Source organism: Austrofundulus limnaeus, unplaced genomic scaffold (assembly GCF_001266775.1).
Source record: "Austrofundulus limnaeus strain Quisiro unplaced genomic scaffold, Austrofundulus_limnaeus-1.0 Scaffold141, whole genome shotgun sequence".
NCBI lineage: Eukaryota > Metazoa > Chordata > Actinopteri > Cyprinodontiformes > Rivulidae > Austrofundulus > Austrofundulus limnaeus.
The window spans coordinates 631,662-641,178 of record NW_013952543.1 but is presented as its reverse complement, the minus strand read 5'-3'; the positions used below and the strand labels follow the sequence as shown (position 1 = coordinate 641,178).

At 39.5% G+C, this 9,517-nt stretch overlaps 1 protein-coding gene across 1 annotated transcript in view; it reads left to right on the top strand.

Moving 5' to 3' along the window:
* The window catches only part of dgkaa (diacylglycerol kinase, alpha a), a gene marked incomplete in the record, with an annotated part of 27,108 nt that overhangs the window by 9,773 nt on the left and 7,818 nt on the right, over positions 1–9,517 (top strand). Inside the window, 9 exon segments of the mRNA XM_014016239.1 lie at positions 117–193; positions 2,600–2,726; positions 2,910–2,984; positions 3,067–3,116; positions 3,213–3,287; positions 4,718–4,834; positions 7,365–7,482; positions 7,632–7,720; positions 7,804–7,923. Of these exon segments, the coding sequence (XP_013871693.1) occupies positions 117–193; positions 2,600–2,726; positions 2,910–2,984; positions 3,067–3,116; positions 3,213–3,287; positions 4,718–4,834; positions 7,365–7,482; positions 7,632–7,720; positions 7,804–7,923 (848 nt within the window).

Genomic DNA, 9,517 nt, shown 5'->3' with positions numbered 1-9,517 from the left:
TGAAAATTTCATGTCATTAGCGCCTCTAGTAATATATGTACTGAGAAAAATGTTGGCGTGTTCAATACTTATTTTACCCGCTGTATATATTTTTGACGTGTGTTTTTTGCCTCCAGATTGCAGCTTGAAGGTGAAAGATGTGCTGCGGGAGTTCGATAAAGACGGCAGGCTGGCCCAGCACAGGCATGGAGAGGTGAGGGGACAGCGTGTCCCGGTGTGCGCAGTCAGGTCCACTCCTCCAAAGCTGACTCACAGACCTGTCAGCTGCACATAAACCCAGCAAAATTATTAGCTATGAGTGCAGCTGTTTAGTGTGAAATGTGACTGTGATTCATGTATACTGGACAGGTATTAATGATCCTTTTCTGTCTAATTAGACAGCTATCGATCACGTCGACCAAGCTGTCGTGTTTAAATGTAAATGACCTGCTTAGGTTTGCCCACGCAGCAGGCTTCGCTTTACAGTGAGTCCTCGTGCAGTGTGAGCACACAAGTCATTGAAAAAAAAAAAAAAGATCTTACAAGTTCTGTACATCAAGCAGCCTGCACTGCCAACTCATTTGTGCCGGAAGCAAATGTACTCATTATTGATGGGATCTGGCTACATTCAGTTCTATTAAAAAGCTAATGGAAATGTGGGGGTTTACTATAGGAAATGAAAGGAAGGAAAGCATCACCTGCTGCCTTTCAACCGAAGATCTTCTAATGTGAAGAGTGCTTATACCTTGAAAATAATGTTGTGCACAATCTCAAGCAATATTGCAAGATCTCACCCTCAGAGTTTGTGTTGTGAATAACTCTCAGTTATCACATCAAATTTTAGCACAGTATCTGTAAAACTGGCTGAATAACAGGCATTTTTGTGCTGGCTAATATTGATTAGCTGCGGCAGCCGTCTTGAAATGGATTGACTCTAAAAGTTAATCAGTTTTAGAAGTACATCCATTGATTTCTTTCTGAAAGTTTATTAAAATCCATCCAGCTTTTCTTGATATATTTTGCTAACAGACAAGCAAGGTTGACTCTAATAATTAAAGCTATAAATTTACAGAGAGATGTTGTGCAATGAGTAGCACGTTTGTGACTGACTCTCAGCTACATTCTTATAAAAGTTTAGCACAATATCTGTTAAATTGACTGAATTCAAGCCCTTTTTGTGTTTCTGAAGTCAGCAGGCTGTGTCGGCCGTGTTGTATTGGAGTAGCTCAAAAAGTAATCAGCTGTAGAAGTACGTAAAATTATTATATCTGGAAACTTTTAGTAAAATTTGTCAAGTTGTTTGTGAGATGTTTTGCTAACAGACGAAGTTGACTCCAAATAATAGTTGGCAACATATCTTGTGCAGTCTTTTTGCACTCACATGCACAACATTAGTTGGGGATCAAGCTCAGCTGTAGCTACTCCAGACTTCAGGTAAATATCTGTGAAACTGCTCGAGTTATAGACATTTTAGTGTTTTTTAAGGTCAGTTGCCTGTGGCAGTCACAGTAACTCGGGTAGACTCAGAAAGCTAATCAGTTGCAGATGTGCATTCAGTGATAACTTTCTGAGACGTTTGTCTCATTTTGTCCAGTGGTCCAAAAGATATTTTGCTAACGGACAGACACAGACACGTGCAAAAACATTACCGTCCACTTTCAGTGACTAATTATTCAAGCATAAGTGAGTTTTTATTTGTCCTTTATTTTACCAGGTGAAATGTTTAAATAACAGTTCACATTTACAAACATGACCTGAAAAAGAAATTCCTGCAAGAAATGGGTTCATCGATACACATTACACATACATTACATTATTCAGAACTGTACTTAAAAAATAATAAGTATGGGAATAAAAATATGTGTGTATTGATTATGTATGTATAAAAATAYGTGTAAAATCACAAGTATGTGTGTCACAGTACATCCAAGAATAATGATGACATAAATAGAGCAATAAAATGATTAGTTGTACAAACAGTATCTAATCAGAGTAGTGAGGCAGTTCCTCTGGGCTTTTGTCTTGTGTGCTTTATTTCTGTGTGACTTAACTGGCTTGATCAAACTCTAAGTATTACTGGGGCATCTCTGCAGGGTATGAGCCAGGAAAAGAGAATATTATCAACATGAAATGGATTTATGGTTCAGCTCTGTCAGGGGAATACTGCTTGTTAGCCCCACAGCAGAACATCATGTGATTCCAGTCCATCTGTCAAGCCAAGCAGATGGAGTCGAATCTTAAATCAGGGGATAGTTTTTTATTTTATTTTTGTTTGTTCGTTTTATGTTACTGTCACACAATCAGTCCAATTTCCTTCTGGTATATTTTTGCATATTAATAATGGATAAAATATTGCTGTGTAATGACTTGGATTTTTGAAGACATTTGAAATGACGCAGCTCGTCTCCTAAGCTCAGGATGGTTTTTTTTAGATGTTAACACAAGATTTTTATGTTAGATTTAATGATTCATAATATTCCTTTATTTCCGACTAGCTTAATTTGAAAAATGCAGAAGTCACTAATCACACCCAGTAAAGACAGTTTAGCAGATTCATTTGGCATACCAAACTAGTAAAAAGCAAAACATGCCTCTCTCATTGTTTTTCTCCCCTCYTCAGTGCATAAATGAGGAAGGTTTTCGTCAGTTCCTGAAGACATATTTAGAAGTGGATTTCCCTCCTGATCTCTGCCAGCGGCTCTTCCGGTCCTTCCAGAACTCTAAACCCACCCAGGAAGACGGCACTAGTGAGATTATTTATGTATTCAAGCAACTCATTCCCTTCACTTTACAGCCGGCCCTTATCAGTTTACGTTATGACCTATTTGCTGCGCAGCCGTTTATCACCACACGTCTGTTCAGCACTCTTTGTGCAGATATGGTAACCAGAGTATTTACTGCCCTCTCCCTTTCCTCCATCTCTTCTGTAGAGGAGGTCTTCCTCAAGGATGTTTCATGTTACTTCTCTCTCCTGGAGGATGGCCAGCCCAGGGATAAACTAGAATGTAAGTCCTTTCTTTCTTTTCTGCTCAGAATCACTTAAGTGACACTCTGGAGGTTCCTCTTTCAATTCTGTTTTCTCTGTAGTTGCTTTCAGGCTCTATGACCGAGATGGTAATGGAGTACTTGACAGCTCTGTAAGTTGTTGAGATAGTAGTTTGCAGAGCAACAAGAAAGCCATCAGTCCTTTTGTCGTTGAGGGTTTAATGAATGTATTTGCTTTTGTTTTTTAGGAAGTTGATCGGATTATTGCTCAGATGATGCATGCTGCAGAATATCTCGACTGGGACGTGTCAGAGCTCAAACCTGTAAGTCCCAGAATGCCTTGCTCCACAAACCCCTCTATCTGTGAACAAACGGTATGGGATCAATCTTGTGCCAGCAGGAATTGAATGTGAATTGCTCAGATTAAATCTGAATGTGCATAATTTGAAATTGAATGCATTGGTTTGAAAATAAATTTCACTAAATTGAAACAGAATTTAATGATTTGAAACTGAATTTAAAGTTTTGAATTTGAATTAATTTGCTTTGAAACTGTATTTTGGTCTATTAAAAATTAAGTTTGTCTACTTTCACTTTCAGTTCCAAAATTCAGATTTTTGTGTCACACATCCTGGTCCTTGAGAAATTCAGCCAGAGTAATAAAACACAGATCGACAGATTAAAGCCTGAAACATACTCCGTCCGAACAGCCGACATCGGCACGGGTTGTCGCAGTTTAATGACGAAAATTACGTCACCGGGCTTCGCAGCGTTGGTTCGACAGCCCCTTTTGGCACAACCCGCCGGCAGAGCTTTTGACCCCCTCCCGCGACGACAGTTATGTGTGATTGGTCTGAAGTTCGTGGGCGTGTTTGTTTGCACTGAAGCACTCGGACACTCAAAAGAAAAGAAAAAAAAATCCTGTTTCTGATTAGAGCAGACTGTTGAAGCAGAGTTTGATAAAGATAGTCAAACCGAGAAAAACTCATGAATTAAAGAGCACTTCAAGTGCACGGAGGAATCTGACTGATCAAAACTGTGGAGCTTTAACCAGAACAGATGTGGATAAATACGTTGGGTGAGTGACGCGTCTTTTTTTTCTGCATTGTCGGCTGTTGCGGGGAGAAATTCCATGCAGTGACGTATGTTTCAGTGGGAGGGGGGTTTCCCGAGCTCGGCGCGGGGTGTCTCAGGGACTATGAAAAGGTCTGTGTGAAAATGAATGCCTAACAACCACGTGACCGCGCGTCGACCCATCGGCGTCGGAGCGAGTATGTTTCCAGCTTTACGTTTCACTTTGGTGAAGTTTCCCTTCTGTATGTAACAGAGTTGATGCAACTGAAAGTGAAAGTAGACAAACTGAATTTTTAATAGACCAAAAAACTGTTTCAAAGCAAATTAATTCAGATACAAAACTTTAAATTCAGTTTCAAACCATTAAATTCAGTTCAAATTTAGTAAAATTCATTTTCAGACAAATGCATTCAATTTCAAATTATGCACATTCAGATTCAATTCCTGCTGGCACAAGATTTATCCCATAAAACTGTACTTTAAACCCCGGCAGTACACGCATCTACAGGTAGACTCATTACATCATCACAGTGTTGAGTTCACCTTTTGAAAGATAAAAAGTCTTTTGTGTAAAATTCACTGATTGCCGTGCACGGCTGGTTTCAGAAACCACACGATTGTTTTTAAGCAGTGGGAATGTGTGTGCTGATTTGATAATAGATGAATGTGATTTCATTAGGTTCTGAAGGACATGATGACAGCGATTGATGCTGACAGCAGCGGCACCGTGTCTCTGGAGGAGTGGGTAGAAGGAGGCATGAACAACGTTCCCTTGCTCGTCCTGCTGGGTTTAAAGGTGCTGTGAACACGACGTATTTCTTTTTCATGAGGTTTTGGCACTAAAAGCTGAGCTCAAGCATTTTTAAAATATTTTTTTACAGCAGGTGTTTTATTGTAGCAGGTCGTTTGAAACCCCGGCCTTGTAATGCTTCTCCTCTGTCCTTTGCCTCCTCCTCCTCCTTGTCTCTAAGGGCCTTTGTGCCGACTCAGTGTTACAGGGTGTGGTAATGTCATCCCCCCCTATGCAAGCTCTGCACCATCATAATGCTGGAGTGTTTTTCCACTTACTCTGCACCAACTAACTGCTAGCATAAAGTGTCAACATCGTCTGCAAATGCATTACATTGGATTGTAGGAAAAAAGTAACTCTAACACACTATAAACACTCTTAAACCAACACTCATATTTATTTTAACACATTGTTGTTGGTCAGAATGTAAAAGCTTTGCTGCAAAAAGCTAAAGCCACAATCCAGACTCTGTCTATCGGTTTGGCCTCTATAAACAATGCCGGGGACTTCCCCTCTAGCTATTTCCAGCTACCAGTGGTCATTTGAAGCCTGGGGGTGGGGGGGGTTCAGCCCCCTCACAGTGGTTGTGTGTCGCCCACTATGCCTCGTGCAGCTGGGGATAGGCAGACGTCGTACATCATGTCATTAAAATAATTTTTGTGTTTATTCTGTGTGAGAGAAATGGTTGCTCTGTAAACAGACTAAACCCAGTCCTGTAATGTTGCACTGATGACGATTATAATCAGTGTTAATTTGAGTTTCCATGATGTTGTACAGAATTAACTGCATTGATTTGTGGATATATGCAGCACACTGAATGAGTTTTATTAAGGCAAAATGAATCAAGAGTGAGTGAAATAAAACACAGGCCTCCGCCTCCGTACGCTCCCAGAGTGAATCAGTCATAGATGTCAGTCAAATGATTATTTCCTGCTGTTTCATTGAAATCTCTCCAGTGTTTCTGGAGATATTTTCCTAACAATCAAACATGTGGAAAAACATCCAACTTTCAGCAGCTTTTTTACAGGGTTCCTGCAGATCCTTCCGTCTTAAAACGCCTTGAATTCATCAATCCAAAAATAAGGCCTTAATTAGCCTTAAAAAGTCTTACCGTATTTATTCAAGTATAATAAATAAAATTAAATCCATAAAATCATCTATAAAGTTGGGGGTTAGTACTATACTAGGATAGATATTTTYACTTATGTATTTTAACTGAAATATCGGCTTCGTTCACAAAATGCCTGAGTCCGAAAATAAGACCGCGTCGTAAAAAGCAGTTGAAGCGAACTTACCTCTGACACCCCTTTGTGCTTCCGAGCGAGATAATAACAGATCCAAGCAGGCGACATGATGTGAAAAAAACGGAAAAAGTATTCCTGCACCTTAGTAATGATAACAAACTAATGACATTAGCGTGTGACCGGGCCGCTGCTGGAACAACAACAAACACATGTTCGTCTGTAATGGCTGCCGTCTACCGGTGTTCTGAAAAGTTTGTATCCCTGAAAAAAAGTTTCCCCACCAGAGAGGGCACTCGCGAGTAGGAAGTAATCTGCTTTTCCCCCACAAGATGGTTCAAATCTCATGTGGTCTCTGACTTTTGTGTTGGYGCCTCCTGGTGGACTATGTGTAAAATGCCAGAATTCATATGATGCTGCTACAGCGGATATATATTTGTTGTCAAAATAGTTTTTAGTACATATGTTGTTAAAATAAAATGAACAGTCCAATGATCATTTTACTGATATGTATAAAGACTGCAAAGGCTGAAAAATCTTGAAGTCTGTATGAAATTGGAGGTAGTTTGAGGATTAATTTTTTAATGCTTTTTAAGCTCAAAAAAGGGGGAGGGGTCGTATTATGCATGAATAAATATGGTAAATCAATCTTCAGAAGTCTTAATGTTAACACATTGTAAGTAGGATGACTGAAATACTCACATTCAGACATTCCCCTTTGACATCACTTCCTGTTACTTCACATGCAAATATCTCAACAACTGCCCATCTGAGCAATGTGACATTCATTTTGTAATATGCTAATAATGTTGTCTTCCCAAAAATGTATTCATATTTCTTACAAAAATGTGATGTCACGGGCACTTTAAGGTTTCATCTACAGCRAGCAGGGGTTGAGACCCCACTCTGGGTCCTAAAACAACAAATTTGGGGTCATTACAGGACTTCCAGGAATTAAATTAGGTTTAAAACTGATTGAAAGGATGGTTTTTGCTATATTTGACAAAAAAAGCAGTTAGATATGGATAAAAATAATTGGTCTATTAGCAATATTTGAATAATTCAACCAAAAATACTTTGATTCATGAGTTTCTACTGTTTTTGTAATTTTTCCTTTGTGTTTGTGAAATTGGTCTTAAATTTAATTTCACTTGGCATTAAAAAGTCTTAAATTTAACTTGCCTTAAACTGTAGGAACCCTGTTATAGCTAAGTCAAAACCAGATAAACAAAAACAGCTTTTCCATAAAACGTGACTCATTGTGTTTATTCCTGTTTTGCACTGTCAATGATCAGATGACCCAAAAGGATGGACAGCATCTCTGGAGGTTGAAGAACTTTAAATCGCCCGTGTACTGCAACGTGTGTCAGAGCATGCTGCTGGGTTTGAGGAAACAAGGCCTGTGCTGCACCTGTGAGTACCTGAACTCACCACAGGAGGGCGACACTGCGGGGACATTTGTCACATCATGTGTTAAATATCCGTGTTTGTTAAGAGTGTCTAGCTACAAGATATACATTTGAAACTGATTTGTGTTGGACATTTTGTGTGCTGCTGTGCAGGTTGTAAGTACACAGTCCATGGGCGTTGTGCGAACAAGAACCCGGCTCCCTGTAGCAGGACATATGTCAAGTCAAAGAAAGAAACCGGGGTATGCTGGTGTCTCCACAACAGACTTCGCAGTAAAATAATCAATGTGAATACGAACATGAGAACATGCTTCTCACTTTACAGGTTCCAACGCATGACTGGGTGAGTGGGAGCTGTGATTCAAGGAAGTGTGACCGATGCCAAAAGAAGATCAAGAGCTACCAAGGCTTAACAGGCAAACGCTGTGTGTGGTGCCACACAATGGTGAGGAAGCATCTTACAATTTTATTTTCATTTTTAAAAATATAAATGCACTTACAACAGGGATATTCAACTGGCGGCCCGTGGACCACATCTGGCCCGCGAGTGACCAAAGCTCGGCCTGCCAATTGGTTCATTCATCTATTAAGCCCAAACCCCCGGTTTACTACTTTAATTACTATAAGTTATTTTAGTTAAACATAGACATGTTTGGTATTTACAGAAACATGAGCTGGTAAAAAACATTTGTATGAACACTCAAGACAGTTAAAATTACAAGCAGTTGAAGATAAAACTATCAAAGTGAAAATAAAATTGGTTTAAAAATTTGGCAAATCAGAGATGTCAAAATAGTATTTGTGTTAAATATGAGGCGTAATGTATTCTTCTTGTTTTTGTTGTTTAATTATCACTACACTTATTACATAGGGTTCTGTATGTTTTATTATATATACATGATTATACATGATTAAATGCAGCAAAATAAGCTATTTCAAAGGTAACAGATCTTTGTAATACTTGGTTTATTTAGTTTAAAGACTCATACGGTCACTTGTGGAGTTCCTCAGGGGTCAGTTCTTGGTCCTATTCTTTTCACATTATACATCCTGCCTCTCGGACAAGTCATCAGCCACCATGGAGTATCCTTCCATTGTTATGCTGATGACACTCAGCTTTAAATAAAAATGGACCGTCCTCCATCTACTTCTTCCTCTACATCCTCCTCATCATCACTCTCCTCACTTACAGCCTGTCTGGAGGACATAAAATCATGGATGAACAACAACTATCTTCAAGTGAATAGCTCCAAAACTGCGGCAATGCTGATTGGCACTTCTCGTCAGGTTCAGTCATCCCCCATCACAGCCATAACCTTTTCTGGACAGGACATATCATTTTCTACTACTGTCACCAACCTTGATGTCCGTTTTGACCCTCACCTTTCCTTTGACACTCACGTGAAACATCTGTGCAAAATCTCATTTTTTCATCTAAAAAACATTGCCAGTCTCATCCCATTACTCTCTCAACTGGACGCTGAAAAACCTGTACATGCCTTTGTATCTTCAAGACTGAACTATTGCAATTCCATTCTTTTTGGTATTTCAAATAAAAATCTTCAAAAGCTCCAATTCATCCAAAATAGCGCAGCACGTCTTCTGACAAAAACCAAAAAACATGACCATATCACACCTGTTCTGCATTCTCTTGACTGGCTTCCTGTCCCTGCCAGAATCCAGTACAAGACTGGTCTACTGACACACCAGTGCATACATGGCAATGCATCCCCTTACCTTAAAAAGCTGCTCCTTCCACACAATAAAACTCGTTCTCTCCATTCTGGTAACTCCTGCCCTCTCCAAATCACCAGAACAAAGCTCTGCACCATGGGGGACCGAGCTTTCTGCACTATTGCTCCTCGTCTGTGGAATTCACTCCCAGACCATTTAAGGGAACCACAGACTGTTGAATCTTTCAAAAAAGGACTGAAAACCTACCTGTTTTGCACCTTCTATGGCCATGTTTGATTTTTTTTCTTGTAGCACTTTGGGATTCCTGAATGTAAAGTGCCTGATAAATCAAATTTATTATTATT